This window comes from Myxocyprinus asiaticus, chromosome 17 (assembly GCF_019703515.2).
Source record: "Myxocyprinus asiaticus isolate MX2 ecotype Aquarium Trade chromosome 17, UBuf_Myxa_2, whole genome shotgun sequence".
Classification (NCBI taxonomy): Eukaryota; Metazoa; Chordata; class Actinopteri; order Cypriniformes; family Catostomidae; genus Myxocyprinus; species Myxocyprinus asiaticus.
Genome location: NC_059360.1, coordinates 33269203 through 33285021, shown reverse-complemented (window position 1 = coordinate 33285021; position 15819 = coordinate 33269203). Strand labels below are relative to the sequence as shown.

Here is a 15819-nt window from a genome sequence, read left to right as displayed (position 1 = left end):
CAGACATATTATTTGACCCTGGAAACTTTGTGTTGCTCAGTTCCTGGTTAGGACACGATATGTAAAGCAGGCCACATGCCTGGTGTCTTCAATAAACACCTTCTTCCACCTTATCCTCCTTTTTTTGTTTGTGTAGGCCCACTGGGTCAGAAGGAGACAATGGAGGTGAGTCTAGGAGTTACTGCCCTCAGCGTGCTTCAGCAGCCTGAGAAGTTACAGTGGGAGGTGGTGGCCAGTGTGTTGGAGGACACAGTTAAAGACTTGGAGGAGTTGGGGTCCAACACTCCGCATTCACTGGGCCCCCCTAAAGCCGACAAGGCCAAAGATAGGCCTGCCGAGCACCACAACATTCCCTTCCCCTGCCTGCTGGCCGGAGGACTGCTAAGCTACCGGTCAGCAGCAGGTTCTCGACTAGGCCCCCCTCTGTCTCGTCGTTCCATGGATAGCCCTATAAGGACTGCTGCCCCTGAGGGGCTTACACCAGACCAAGGTCCCATGGAGATTGAGTCCTGTAATCCCCCCAAAGACCTGGGCTCCCCCAATCCATCACCAGCCACACATATTCATAGGACTATGCCTGTACTGCTCCTGTACAGCATCAAAGAAGCAGACGAGAAGTCTTCAGGGAAGGTTTTTACCCAGATGAACAATCTCATGAGCAAAGGGCTTCACGAGGAGGGTTTCACTGTCCCACAGATTATTGAAATGGAGTTTGATTCTCACGAACAGCTGCTGCTACAGGACCCTCCCATCACGTACATTCAGCAGTTTGCTGATGCAGCGGCTGGGCTTGGACCTCTGGATGGGGAGAAATGGAGCTCACTGGCTCCACGGCCGGGCTCTTTAGTGCAGTGTTTGCGGTTGCCTAAAGCCTTGGAGGAAGAGAACCTTTATGTGGACTCCATCATGCCCTGCAGCGATGGCTTGCACTTGTTAGTTGGCTTTCAACCGTGCTCTGTAGAGTCCCTTAGTGCTATCAATCAGGTGGAGGTGTTAAATACCCTGAACCGTCTGCACTCGGCCCTCTGCGGCCATCGAAAGGGACAGACACTGGCCAATGGCCATGATGCCCACTCTGGTGCCTCACCTCCCCAGACCCCTCTCATCCTACCCCCACATGAACAGCAGAAACCCCATACTTCCAGGCCTCTAGGAGGCAGCGGTGGTGGTGGTTACCTTGCGCTCTACAAGTTGAACTTCTCTACTCGCATCGTGACCCTGGAGGAGGAACCGGTGAAGGTGCAGCAGATCCGTGACCCACGGGATGCAGTTACATCACTTCTCCTCTTACCACCAGATGTGCTGGATGGCAGAGAGGACGACGGAGAGGAAACGTCTGAGGAGTCCACGCCTTCAGGGCTAAAAAATGGTGCAGGGACTGCAATATCCATGGCGATGGCTGGCCCAAGCATGGGATCAGTCACTGGGAAGGAGAAGAGAGGAGAGGTGGCCGGACTCGGGCACCTGGTGGTGACCACACAGGCGGGTTACATCATGATTCTGGACTTGTCCACCCTAGAGGTTTTGGCCAAGGTGGAGCCACCCAAGAAAGAGGGGACAGAGGAGGTGGACCCTTTCGTCTCCGTTACCTACTGCTCAGGCACTGACCGGCTATGTGCCTGCACAAAAGGTGGGCAAGTTTGATGCCACACTTACAGAACCATTCAATTCTTATTGAGCCAGTTCAGGAGCTGAATATGTCTAATTACTTTTTATTGATCACAGTTATTATTGCTCAAACTTTTTTGGGTTTTTGGGCTCTTTTGACTTGGACCAGTAAGCAATCACCTAAAACACTTTACCAAACACATTGCTAGCAAACATGCTAAAAACCACTCATTGCACCTTGACAGCCACATTGCAATGCCCTGGCAAACAGCCAACATCACCTATTGTGGAAGCTAGTTTTGTACAGACAAACCCTGCTTACATTTACTTCTGAAAATTCCAATCACAATTCCTTTGCAATTTCAATTCACCCAAATATTCCCATAGTTTTTTCAGTCAGGTTTAAGGGTGCATTTACAACTGTTACAACATGGTACTATAGGCATACAATTATTTTTACCTGTTGTTAACTATCAAAGAAACATGGTGTGTCAAGGTTCACTGTTTTCTTTAGTTTAGCTTACCACCCACATATCCACATCACCATGGTAACCAGTAAGGTTCACTTTAAGTATGGTGGGCTCACCCACTCACTCTCAAACATGGCCACTGTCACTGGTATCACTGAGAAATGACCTTGGGGAATCAGATTGGAGGCAGTGCATTTGTCCACTGCACTAGTTTAATGAATTCCATTATATTCCTGATTGGCTGAATTCAAGTGACTCTCGTATTTTATTACTGTGTGAATCTGTAGAATATCATGATGTAAAAACCATCCTCTTCCACTGCGCCAAGAGTTATGAATGTATCAGCTGGACTCTACATTCCACACTTCCCAACATTAAAGGGGTCATGTCATGCTTTTTTTTTTACTTTTATTTTCCGTGAGGTTCACTTAATGTTAGTAAAGGTTTTGCACAAAAAAAACTAATAGTCCTAATATAGTATTAAATGACCTTTTCCACCCTGTATCTGGTCCTCTGTCTGAAATACTGTGCTGTCCTCTTTTAGACTTAAATATACACGGCTGTTAAAAAGGAAAATTTTCCTTTTTCAAAATCTCCTGAAAGCACAGCCATTGATAGCTATATGGCCCAATATATGTGAAGAACACAATCAAACTACTACAGTTATTTGACTGAAATAACAATATAAAACTGAACAAAGTCGGCATAATGTTGCTCCCAAATACTTATATTATTAGGCTTATCAGATTTGGTGATACAGTAATGTACATAAAGCTGAGAACACTGCAAATGGGTTAATAAATCTGTATCCAGCTGTAATGGGCGGTCAACCCGGGTGTTTGCCTCCCATGTAATGGGAAATACGGGATGCTCGCCATGTAGGGAGTCGTACCCCCGATCATTTTACCGGTCGACCGAGGGAGGGGATCACCCTCGACTGTTTGGCTGCTTAAAAATGGGATAATGCGTGTCCCGCGTGTTCATTTTGGCCAAAATACAGGACATCTTTGCTAATACAAGACAGATGAGATGGCAGCAACTAGCTTGTACTACAACATTGTCTTTTATTGCACTCAGCTTTCTTCTTACATAATACAATCTACTTGCATAAAGAAATTTAATAATTGAATCAATATTTCATGAGAAATTATGTATTTCTTTGGTAAGTAACAGTGTAATAAGCATGATCTGCTCCACGTTGGAGTCCTGATCACGGTTTATTTCGTGATTTAAAACGGCTGACTATACAATACAAACAGAGACAGAAACAGCAGTATTCAATTGGTTACTCTGGCATTAATGTTATGTCCAGTATAGTTTGCACTGCTCCATCTTTCAATATAAGTTTCAAAAGAATCTTTAGAGAAATGTGCGAACAAAACATATAATCCACATTGATCGATCAGGAACTTTGTTAAAAAATAAACATCAGCCACTCTCTCCTAATGTTGTCATCCTTCGGAAGGCTATGCGGAGATGTTAAATTTCCACAGCCAGGAACGGCACAACATATTCCAATCTTCCCTGACATCGCAATCTCTTTGTTAGTTAAATAACAACTACAGCAATAGTCCCTCTAAGCATATAGCAATGGCTGCACCTGTCCAGCTCTCATCATTCGCTCTGACTGCACACCAGTGGGCGGACCAAAGAGGCGATGATGTAAAAGGTGGCATTGATCTCTTGCTGTGGAGGTGGTAATGATGCAATAATGAAGGCCCCCAAATGACGTAGGGATGTCGCGGAAGTAGAGAATGAACCGTTTTTGCAGCTTGGTGTCATTAAATGCTCTTTTTGGACTAGGGAGGAAGTTTTGAGTTCTGAAACTTTTTGTTTTTATAGTACAATAAACTCATGTCAAAAGATTAAGAAAAATTCAATTACTCATGACTTGACCCCTTTAAATCACAGAAAAGAAAGCTCTTCGTTTAACACTTTGTGTCAACAATGAGAGATTTCATTCACCATTGTCTTGATACCACTTTCATAAAAGATGCAAGATTGTGTTTGTATGTTTAACTGGTAATAAATATGGGGCCAAAGGCTTGTCTTCTTTGGAATCCAGTTGAGACCGTTGCTCTGGTTTATTAATGCCAGCTGTTCTGTTCATTCAACAGAGAAATATGTAGCTAATGTGGTAAATTTTAGTGTGTATGTGTGTATTATATCTGTGCGTGCTTATATTAATAGGAGTAAGGGGAATTCCACCTTTGTCGTCATCTTGCCGATGTTTAGTTTCTTTTTCTACTGTCTCTCACTGTCAAGGGTTTTAAATAGGGATTTTAACAAACTGCTAACTCTTAAGTACTCAATCAGTTGTTCAGCCAAAGCAACATTGATAAAAAATGTTGATCCAAAAAATTTAGCAGACTGAATACCTCTGGAAAACATGGGTTGGGAAAGTTAACTGTGACATAGGACCTTGAGAAAGTATAGCCACTTAACACCCTTGCATCATAGCTGCGACTTTTGCGCGGGCAGACACCACATATATTTTATTCAGAAAATGTAAAAATCTTGTCAAAATGTTCTGGTGTAGAATGATACTCTTATCATGCAGTATATGCACTTTATTGCATAATGCTATAATGCATTCTGTGAAATAAACCACTTTTATTCAAGTTATTCAGGATCGGTCACAGTATTAATTTGTTTCTTTGATCTGTGAGTTAATTTCTCTGAGATTAGATAGCCTCCCGTAATAACTTAGTTTTTTCTCTCTGAAGGTGGAGAGCTTCATTTCCTTCAAATTGGAGGTGTGTGTGATGATATTGATGATGCCGACATTTTTGTCGACGGCCCACTGTCTAATAGGGCGGAGCAACTACTGGACGGAGCAAAACCCACATCTAATCCTTCAAGCCCAGGTATCACAGGTGAGTGATTGGCACATTAATGTAGCTCTTTGACGCATCGAACTTCAGAGTGGTGGTGAGTCTGTTCAACCAAGAGACAGTTTTTTTCCTCCCCCACAGTACGCGGTAACCCCAAATTCATGAAAACAGTACTGAAATTGGCACCACTTTCAGGGTTCCCATGCATCCTGGAAAATCTGGAATTTTGCAATGCAGTTTTCCAGTCATGGAAAATTAGAAAAATACCTAAATGTCTTGGGAAATAATTATTTGTCCTGGAAAATATTTAATTATAATAAAACTGTTTGACTGTGGCTAACATGGTTTTTGTTACATGTACAAAAACATGGTAATTAGCAGGACTCGGGATAGGTGTCAAATACACAAATTTGTATAGTTTTATCACTGCCAGCAGCTGCATATTGTGAAACAACGTCAACGGTTGACTAACATGAACGAAGCCCTGTCACGGACATTCTTTGCTCATCTGCTGTCATCTCTGCTCATCTGCTGTCATCTCTGCTTTGCTCCGACAAAATAGTTTAAGTATTGATAGAGTGAAAAATATGATTTTTTTCGTTCTTACACTGCTGTTGTGTTAACATCAAAAACATTTAGTTGTAAAACTAAGACAACGTTCGATGGTCAAACTGCTGATTTAAAAAAAATAAAAATGTGTTCACTACCCGAGGTGGTAGCATGGTGATGTGGCCTTTACACCTCGGGATGTGAATTAATTTGCAATAATAAATGAATGATCCATGTTACCACATGTAGGGACCTATGATTTCCAGCGATGTGGAAACAGTGCAGTCATAAAAATGGCATTCGCTATAAAAAAGTGGAATGTCTCGGAATTTGACACGTTTGGGTCGAAGTAGAATATTTGAATGCACACATAATCAAATTAAAATTGTGATATGTTGTAGTCTGATTATTAAACTGCAAAAGGCTGCGATTTAATTAAATATATAGTCTGCATGTGCTGCGTGCTTCAAAATGAATGTGTGTAATTAATTTAGAAAATAACCATTTGATAACAGAATATACACAATAAACAAAACAAATATACTTCATGACCTCTCGTGTTTTTTTTGTTTTTGTTTTTGTTTTGCTTTAATATTACACACACTTCAATGGGCGGCACGGTGGCTCAGTGGTTAGCACCCATTAGTCCCGGGTTCGAGTCCCGGCTCAAATGGGCCTTTATGTGTGGGGTATGCATGTTATCCCCGTGTTCACGTGGGTTTCCTCCGGGTGCTCCGGTTTCACCCACAAGTCCAAAAACATGCAGGTTAAACGAATTAGAGACTCTAAATTACCCCAAATGTGTGAGTGAGAGTCCCCCAATCACTGGGGATTGTGTCAGGAAGGGCATCTGGCGTAAAACTTGTGCCAAGTCAAATATACAGATCACGGATGGTCCACTGTGGCGACTCCTAACGGGAGCAGCCGAAAGAAGTAGTAGTTTACACACACTTCAATGAATGTGTGTAAAGATTTCAGAAAAAAATAACCACTGAATAACCACAATATACATCATGACCACTCATGTGTTTTCTTCTTAAATATTACACCCGTTGGGCACATAAAATGTTGTAGAAATGTCCTAGAAAATTGTGCCTTGAAAAGAGTGGGAACCCTTTTCAAGCTTGTGCATTACAGTAGAGCGCAACAGCATGGTTCCGGAAGTAAAATTTGCATTAATTTTTTCCATGGATGAATTGATTTTCAACAATAACTTATAAACCTTTAAAGACAGACCTACCTTGAGCTCCGAGGTTGTTCATCTTCCATTGAAGCCAGCCATCTGCGTTATTTCAACTTTATTGTTTAAAAATCGTATTTGATAGCGGAATTCATGGAAAACAACTGGATTACCAATGGTCCAGCAGAGAAAGCCTCATCAATCAGAGAACTTATCCAACCAAACCCACGAAACGTGCCTCAGCGCGACCGCAAACTCTCATGACGCACTGTAAATATACTGTAAATAATGTTATCGAGTCGGTGTCTCTTCACCTTTAAACTACTTATCTATTTGTACATATTGGTATATTTCACAATAAACGTTTCTATACTTATAATCAACAACCTAAAATTTATATATTTTCATGACATCAATCACAATGCTTCATGGAATTGTCCTCATTATAGACTGTAATTACACATTCTTGTACCGTTTGTCTTTTTGTCCGATTTTCTAGTACTTTTTTGCATCAAAACAAAGTTTGTGATGACGTGATTTACCTCTGAGCTGGTTGGTTTGGTTGTCTTTATGAAAGATTTTATAAAAAGTCTATGGGAGAAATTAATGGTGAATATACTTACGGAACCCAGGCGGCTGAATAAGTAGGCGAACACTGTTGCGCTCTATTCTGCTACATTGTCATACACAACTACTAACCGCATGCACCATGCAAGGGAAAAAAATATTTTCTTGGTATCATTGTCTGTGTGCTGAAATGTTTCACAAGCTGTTTTGAAAACACTTGTGCATGCAGTGTGAGAGGTGGCATGATCACAAGCAAAGCTTGCTGCCTATCGTGTACCATGTTGAATGTCATTTTTGCAAGTGATCAAGCAGATGGTTTTGTTTATTTGTCTAATCATCTACCTCTAAGCAACAAACAAAAAATGTATTACTCACGCTAACTTAAATTTTGTCTTAATGTAATGCTCTATCTTTCTGGATATGTGCTTTCTCGGAATGTTTTTCTCTGAAAGTATTTGTATTACAAAGTAAATTGATGATCCGCCTTTTCTTTGTAAAGACAGATTCTGTATGTACTGCATATATGGTACAGTTAGGCATGTGTCTGTTTTCAGGAGTTGACCTCCTAGTGGACCAGCCATTGACTGTAGAGATTCTTTCTTCTCTGGTGGAACTAACACGATTTGAAACACTGACTCCACGCTTCTCGGCCACTGTGCCCCCTTGCTGGGTGGAAGTGCAACAGGAGCAGCAGCAAAGACGTCATCCACAACACCTCCACCAGCAGCATCATGGCGACGCAGCGCAACATACACGCACATGGAAGCTACAGAGTGACAGGTATACATATAAAACACACATTGTGAAACTGCAGAGCGATAGTGATGCAGACTCATACACTCAGACCTGTAGTAGCATGCAGAAATGAGGAGAAAGGAGAAAGTGTGCATGTGAGGGGACTATGGTTTATACCTCACTCTTGGTGTCACGGCTCATGGGTCATGGACATTTCTGTAGTGAGTAGCAGATAAGCTCTGCTTTAAAATATTTCATCATCTAAAGATTGTTCTTGGTTATAGCTTGTGTAGAAGTAACACTTGCTGAGTGTCTGATGTCTGATGTCTGATTTGTGACCAAATAATTCTTTTGAGTAGGTTCTTTTCAGTTAGTTGGTCGAAATTGTTCACAAATTGGTCTGAACGATTCATTAGTGAATCAGTCTTAATCAGTATCATTATGAAAATAAAATTTTTCCAGAAATCACAAAACTGAAAAATCATTGGTCAAAAAGGGTGGGAACCAGAGTTTCCACTAAGAAATTTTGGTGCCGGCCAACGTGTCCGGGAATGATAAAGTTTACTGGACAAATTGGAAAAAATCCGGTCATTTGATTTCTGTGTTTATTTTGCAATGGACTGTGCATAATTTATGAAATAATAATGACACAATCAAGAAAATTTACAATAAATGTTTGATCATTAGAGCTGCTTTTTTTCATAAAAAATTTGCATCTATTTACAAAACAGTCATACAAAACAAAAACAGAGTGCAAAGAAAAAAGCTACATTTCAATTTGTCACATCTTTTTGTTCACAAAGAAATATTAAAATACCAGATATCGTTAGGTTATGTCATATAATATCTGACATTGTCTAATTTTTTTCTTTATTTTTATGACTATTTTCCTCAAATTTTACACAGCACAGAAGCATTTTGCTGCCGACGTGAAGTCAAATGTGTGCACCGTTTCTCTACAGCTTGAGATGCACATAATCCTGGTGTCCTTCTCCAGAAGACAGAACACAAGGCTGCTTTAATGTGATTCTGAAGTGAGAAGCTTCTCACTGCGGGCATGCATGACTGGAATAACGCAGGATACTTTTGCCAGTATGCGGGATTCAACCCGCTGTAGTCGTGGATTAGGATTTTGTAAACTGTCAGGGAAATTTAAACCTCCATGGCAGCGAAGCGCTGTCATTATTGGGATGGCGTCACACTGTTCACTTGTGGCATCAACTAAAGGAGTTGTTGATGCTTTGTGTTAATATTTTCACCAGACATTGTGTCCGACAGTTTTTCAATTTGTCGGATATTGGAACATTTTAACTGTAAAAAAAAAAACAAACAAAAACAAACGGTAATTACCAGCTAATCGAAACCCTGGTGGGAACCCTGTAAAGCCATTTTGTTTGACCTCTAATGTATGTACATGTCACCACGCATTCTTGATCTGCATGTAATGTCTTATGGCTATATCTCTTAGCTCCAGTTGGGACGAACATGTGTTCGAGCTGGTCCTGCCCAAAGCCTGCATGGTGGGACATGTGGACTTCAAGTTTGTGTTGAACAGCAGTATTGCAAACATCCCTCAGATCCAGATCACACTGCTTAAGAACAAAGCACCAGGCCTGGGCAAAGTCAACGGTGAGTCTAGAAACAAACTCTCACTCTCATTGTTTACCTTTGACTATCAGCTCCTGTTTATTTTTTGTTCTGATAAAGCTTAAATGGCTGCCAGACTTAATCTTTCAATGTGTCAGAATGTTCAAAGTTTTAAGCCATTCTGTAAGATTTAATGGCTTATTTATTCTGCTTGGTACTGCAGAGACGGCAGTGGACAGACAGATTGTCTTCCCCTTGTCTTATGTTCTGCACTCAAATGAAGAGAAGAACGGACAGCAACAACTACACGACTTCTCAGAAGACATCCAATTCATGGACATTGAGGAGTCACCAGGTAAGAGTCCTGTGAGGGGGGAGAGAGATCAAATCAGTGCCATAGGCGGTGCTAGAGGTGTGCTACCGGGGCCTAAGCCTTGAATGTTTTCAGTAAAGCCCCGAATGTTTTTATCATCTTGTAGTGATGTCAGAAGTACCAGTTCTTTGGTATCAAGTTGTTACTAAAATATAAATATATTTTAATTAGAGCGGTCAAAATTAACGTGTTAAAGTATGTGATTAAAATGGTTTAACCTGTTACTTTTTATTTAACGCGATTAACACATTTACCAATTAGACATCAGATTCTGACATTATTTTCAGCTCCATGTGAGTTCTGAACACTGGTTGGAGTAGGGTGAAACCTTTGCAATTTGTCCGGGGACATTACACTGAAACACACACAGCGATTCCATTGCTATTTGTTGTACAAAACAAACCCAGATGGGACTTGTGACAGAAATCAAGTACTTTGCAGCCTCTGTAGGGCACAATTTAATTACCACAGAAGCACGTCAAGTCTTAACTATCATCAAAACACCAATTTGGATGAAGTATCATTACGTGGGCAGTGTCAGCGCTAAAAACAGAACAAGATGTCTGCAGGGCTTTTCATGTGGAGTTCAAAGTGGCACTTGACGATGGCGTTGTTGCTGATGCGAATCATGAATGCGGCCTCATGGTAAAGTGGACAGCCACAGTTTGCCGGCCGATTAATATTGCGAAAGATAAGGGTTTAAGAGATTTAATGCGCCTTGCAATGAATACGCAACCTATGGGGACTACTTCTTTTAATTAGTCAACCTCCTATTTAGACTTTGGGAAACATTTAGTGTTACTTGAATTGGTGCTTTTTTTAGCACCTGATGAATCAATAATAATGTGCTTGGAACTATGTAAAGGCAAAAGGGAAAAAATAGTGTTTATTTAAATCATATTTTAAAGTACATAGTGTTAAAATCACAATTTTTTTTATCTTTGATCTTATATGTGGCTGGGACAAAAGTAAGTGGGACCTTTTAGGTTTAGTTCCAGTTATATTTAAAGATTTACTATATAAATGGCACCTCACAGATGTAACATTTAAACTTGTATTATAAAGTGTATTACATTCTGATATTTAATCAAAGAATGGCCCCATACATTATCAAAGAAGGTCAGGGCTAAGCCCCGATTATCCTCTGACCCTAAAGGCCCAAATATACTTAATACGAAATCGAAGAACGAATGGGTGTGACGCCATTTAGAACAAAATCTGGCCAAAAAATACTGCGTTTTTGTGATTGTTTCGGTGGTACGTAATAGCTCGCTGGGACAAACTTTAGGAAAACTTCTAACCGGCTGCTAAACATCTTACTGCCATTGGTCCACGTCATCGGTAGGTGTGACCTGAAGCTCCACCTACCTTGACGCCGACAGCTTATTCTGTTTGTTGTTCATTCAGGTAAAATCAGTCAACAAGAACACACCTGCGTGCAGTTATTAGCGAGTTAGTGCAAATGTACCTAGATCTGTACGATTGTCATGTCATGCGATTTTATTTATTTTATTTTATTTTTATATATATATATATATATATATATTTTTATTTTTATTTTTTTTATTTAGTCTACAAAAGGAATCAAATCTACTTGAATACTCTCAAGTGCCCATTCACTCTTGTGCCATCTGTAATGAAAGCAATTTACACATCTGCCTCAAGAAAGATATGCCTATCATCATTCTTTTGTCTTTATTCTACACATTAACACTTTTATACACTGATCTTTGCAGCAGTATCAGTGTCATCATCAATTACAATAACAGAGTGTTATCGGTGCATATTATAGCATGTTAGCGCATTAGCGCCATGAATTCAAAATGTAAACAAGACAAATTAAACATTTTCTACTTCATATATATTACTTTAAATCATCATCGAGTGGTTAAAACAACTTCTTTTAATGATCTAGTGTGAATTCTACTCATAGAATGGGGCGTAAAGTCATTGATAACACATTTTAATGTCACAGCTTAGGTTTTACATGTAGTATCCTCATATTTAAATGCTCCTCTAAATGCCTCCCACAGCGTAGTGGGTGTCTGAATGTTCGCAAACAATATCCACATTTTTCCTACGTCCTGTGATGCTTAGTGTGAAATGTGGGTGTTACTTCTGTTATCAAGTAAACACAGTTGTTGTTGCAGTGTACAACCATTCATTCTTCCGTTACAGTGTTGGGATTTTGAGGAGAGCGTGTATGATTTCATGAGGACATACATCAATCACTATGTCAGTGTGTTACTGAACGATAATGAACTGCAAAAAATTATAAAGACAAAGAAAGCTCGAACAAAACCAGCATGCTGTTTCTCCCAGATGCAGTTGAGATTTAATTTGAGCAGAAACGCAACATTTCGAGCAAAATTATCGGTTGTTTTAGTGGAGTACCTTGTTAGTTTAGCTTCATATGTGTGTGCTAGTCATCTTGTCACTCTGCATGTTGATATCAGACAGACACACTGAGGAAGAGCCGTGAAGTTCTCATCTTTGGGTATGTAATCGCTTTTTCAGGTTTTCCGATTGGACGGTTATTTCCTTTTAAATTCGCATGTAAGTTTCAACTTTTATTCGGTGGGTGATTGACAGGTGAGAGGTGGTGCTTCGCTGCCATTCGGGACGCATCAGGACAGCGTTTTAAACCTCAAATGAATTGTGTTTTTTGACTACCTCTGTATGTGTTTTTTGCGATCCAATCACAAAACATTTTACACCCCATTTATAACTACATTTAGCGCTGACCATTTGCGATAGGATCATCCAAAACATGTTTTATTACCAGCTGTAAACACGGTCTTAAATGACTGCAGCCAGAGCTAAGGAATGCTATAGAACGATTTCGGGGAGATGTCCCACCCACATTCATTTCCCCAGTAAGAACCCCGGGAAAAAGGTGGATACCATTTCTCGGCTGTTTAGAACCTCTTTTTACCCCTGAACGAGGAACGAATATTAACTTCTCTGGAAGTATATCAGGGCCTTAAAACCGCCCTTGGTTAAAGCCCATTGACAGAATACTTTGATCATTGAAGCCAGCATTATTTAAGGATACATCTCTGTCTCTCACAGGCTCCAGGCTGTGTCCATTCCTGCAGGAGCACAAGGATGATATCTTGTGTGGGCCAGTGTGGTTGTCCAGTGGACTGGATCTCTCTGGACATGCAGGGATGCTGAGCCTTTCTAGTCCCAAACTCCTCAAGGGTCCGTTTGAGCAGTCATCAGTCATTATATCAAACATTCTCACCCACCCAGCAGAATGCTAGTAGACTTGCATTAAAGTGATAGTTTACACCTGATCCCTTCACGCTCTCAAATGTATTTATTTTATACCCGTTTCTCCCTAGGCATGGCAGGAGGCAAGTATCGTTCATTTCTGGTGCACATTAAAGCAGTGAGTGATAAGGGTCTGGATGAGAGCTTGAGGCCAGTGGTGCGAATGCCCTCTGCCAAACCTCACTGCAGTAAAGCTCACTCACTGTCCTCCCTGCTGCAGAGGGCTCAGGCCACTAAGGTACAATGCAAACACTGGCCTAGAAATCCATTACCACCTGGAGATAAATTTTGAATAGAAGTTAAAGTCCAAGGGTTGGGTTAGAATTTACTTTTTACGTGTCATTTTAAATAGAAATGTTTCTGTAATGTAGTTTTTTTTTTTTTTTTTTTTTTAAACCCTTTCAGTCATTGCCTTTTCAAAACACTAATTTCTGTTTAAACACTGGTTGGTGACAAACCTTTTGAATTGCTGCCTCCTAGTGGTTGTATAGCAGCATTGCTTTATTAAAGAAATCTCTCTATGAACTTGCAGGCCCAAAGGCTGACCACCACTGCCGGTCTAATTTTTTAATTTTCTAAAGTTTTCTAAAATCTTTCTCTGTTTCTCAGGAAAAGGCCTCCACGTCTAAAGCAGATCCTCAAACTGCCCCTAAAAAGCCAGATAACTTGAGAGGCTGTGACTTGCTCCAGGAAGTGTCCGTCACAATCAGGAGGTTTAAGAAAACATCTGTTCCCAAAGAACGGTGAGAGATACTAGTATACCTGCAGTATATTCCCTCTTATATTAATTATTATGTCATGTCTTGTAGAAGATTACACATGCAACAGACTGGCGTCTTGGTTTTCACATTGTTTATAATTCCACAGTATGGAATTAGTTTCAGTGAGGCATTATGATGAACACAGCAGTCTGTCCATAAACTGTCTGTTTCTGCTTTTATTTCTCAGAGTGCAACGTTGTGCGATGCTTCAGTTTCCTGAGCTCCATGAGAAGCTGCTAAGAGGTTTGTGTAAGCGTGGAGAAGACGGGCAGAGCTCAGAGCACTGCCAGAGTCTCATCCTGGACATCCTCTGTTGGCTGGCAGGGGTCTACTCAAACGGACCCTGCAGGTGAGCATTCATTGTAAATTAGGGAGCCCATTTCTGTGAAAAACAGGATATATTTTAGTTTCCCAGTTTCATCTTTTGTCTTAAATAAATGTTATCATCCCTTTGTCCTTCAGTTTGAGAGAGGGGAAGGAAGGGCTTCTGACCAAAACCAGGAGACGGCTGACTGACATCATTAGGGTGTGTTTTTTCGAGGCTGGGCGCAGTATAGCTCATAAATGCTCTCGCTTTCTTGCACTTTGTATTAGGTGAGATTTCAGCCTCTCTTTAATTATGTCTCATGGCAGAACTAATGATCTAGGCTCTGTGGTAGACATGTGCAGAAGCATGATGTTATTTTCATTAATTATAATGTAAGAATGTTGTTCATGTTTAATGTTTTCAGTAATGGTAAAGGAGACCCTGGTCAGCAGAGTTTTGGCCAGGCTCTGTTTAAAGCTCTTCTGGATAATATGCCTTATTTGCCTGCTGCAGCCACAGGAGGTAATTTCTTTATTGTAGATTGTAGAAGCCTTTGTTTGTTTGTTACATTGAAAAGATATCGGAAAAATTAGCGATTTAGTTCAAATCATCTAAAATGTAATTACCTGTCTTTCTATGTCTGTTTTTCAGGATCTGTCTTCTGGTACTTTGTGCTTTTAAATTACGTGAAAGATGAGGACCTGGCTGGCTGCAGTACTGCTTGCGCCTCTCTGCTCACTGCTGTCTCTCGGCAGCTGCAGGACCGCTTGACTCCACTGGAGGCGCTGTTGCAGACCAGGTAAGCTGATCAGATGCACTTTGAACCATTCACAAACTGACCGTGATTGTGTTGCTTGTAAAAGATGCTCTTGAATTACTGCTTCTAATGCAATTTAAGTGTAAATAAGATAGATGCTGACTATTTTCTCTGGAACTTTTTTGGAATTTCTTTAGCCAAGTGAAATGTACTGGAATGGAATGTTTATTTACGGGTATATAGATGTGGTTAATTTAGGGAGATGAAATAGAGCTGTGTAAATGTGTCATTTCTCCTTTAAACCAAGTAATTGGGTTGTCTATTCAGATACGGTCTGTATGGGTCTCCATTTGACCCAGTGCTGTTTGACCTGGAGGTGAGCGGGTCTTCTTGTAAGAATGCTTTTAGTAGTAGTTTTGGAGTCCAGTCGGATGAGATCGACCTGTCCGATATTCTCTCAGGTTCGTCAGTTTATTTTTCCCTCACATGTTTACGTTTGTGAATAAATATCAAAGCAACACTCTGTAGCAAGACAGCTATCAAAGGGTTTTTGGTTTTTATGTCAGGTAATGGGAAGGTGAACAGCAGCGGGGCAGCAGAGGGCAGTTTCACAGCTCTGACTGGCCTGCTGGAGGTCGAACCCCTGCACTTTACTTGCATCTCCACTAGTGACGGTACCAGAGTGGAGAGGGATGATGCAAGTATGTTTACTGGTACATATCCCTTTTTTTTATTATTCCTCTTTCTTACAGTTACAGCTTTATTCAGATATGCAAATTAATTTGCTGGAACAATAGTTATGTTTGGCATTTGCC

The 15819-nt window shown here is 40.6% G+C and overlaps 1 protein-coding gene across 5 annotated transcripts in view; it reads left to right on the top strand.

Moving 5' to 3' along the window:
• The window catches only part of LOC127455575 (baculoviral IAP repeat-containing protein 6-like), a 213214-nt gene that overhangs the window by 50003 nt on the left and 147392 nt on the right, over window positions 1-15819 (top strand). For 4 of the 5 annotated variants that reach the window (XM_051723583.1, XM_051723586.1, XM_051723585.1 and 1 more), the window contains exons 10-23: window positions 137-1630; window positions 4805-4954; window positions 7763-7988; window positions 9412-9572; window positions 9754-9885; window positions 12976-13107; window positions 13251-13417; window positions 13789-13922; window positions 14128-14289; window positions 14403-14534; window positions 14672-14769; window positions 14899-15046; window positions 15332-15465; window positions 15571-15717. In XM_051723583.1, the coding sequence (XP_051579543.1) occupies window positions 137-1630; window positions 4805-4954; window positions 7763-7988; window positions 9412-9572; window positions 9754-9885; window positions 12976-13107; window positions 13251-13417; window positions 13789-13922; window positions 14128-14289; window positions 14403-14534; window positions 14672-14769; window positions 14899-15046; window positions 15332-15465; window positions 15571-15717 (3417 nt within the window). The remainder of the gene's footprint in view (window positions 1-136; window positions 1631-4804; window positions 4955-7762; window positions 7989-9411; window positions 9573-9753; window positions 9886-12975; window positions 13108-13250; window positions 13418-13788; window positions 13923-14127; window positions 14290-14402; window positions 14535-14671; window positions 14770-14898; window positions 15047-15331; window positions 15466-15570; window positions 15718-15819) is intronic. The other variant, XM_051723584.1, reaches the window with a different exon arrangement.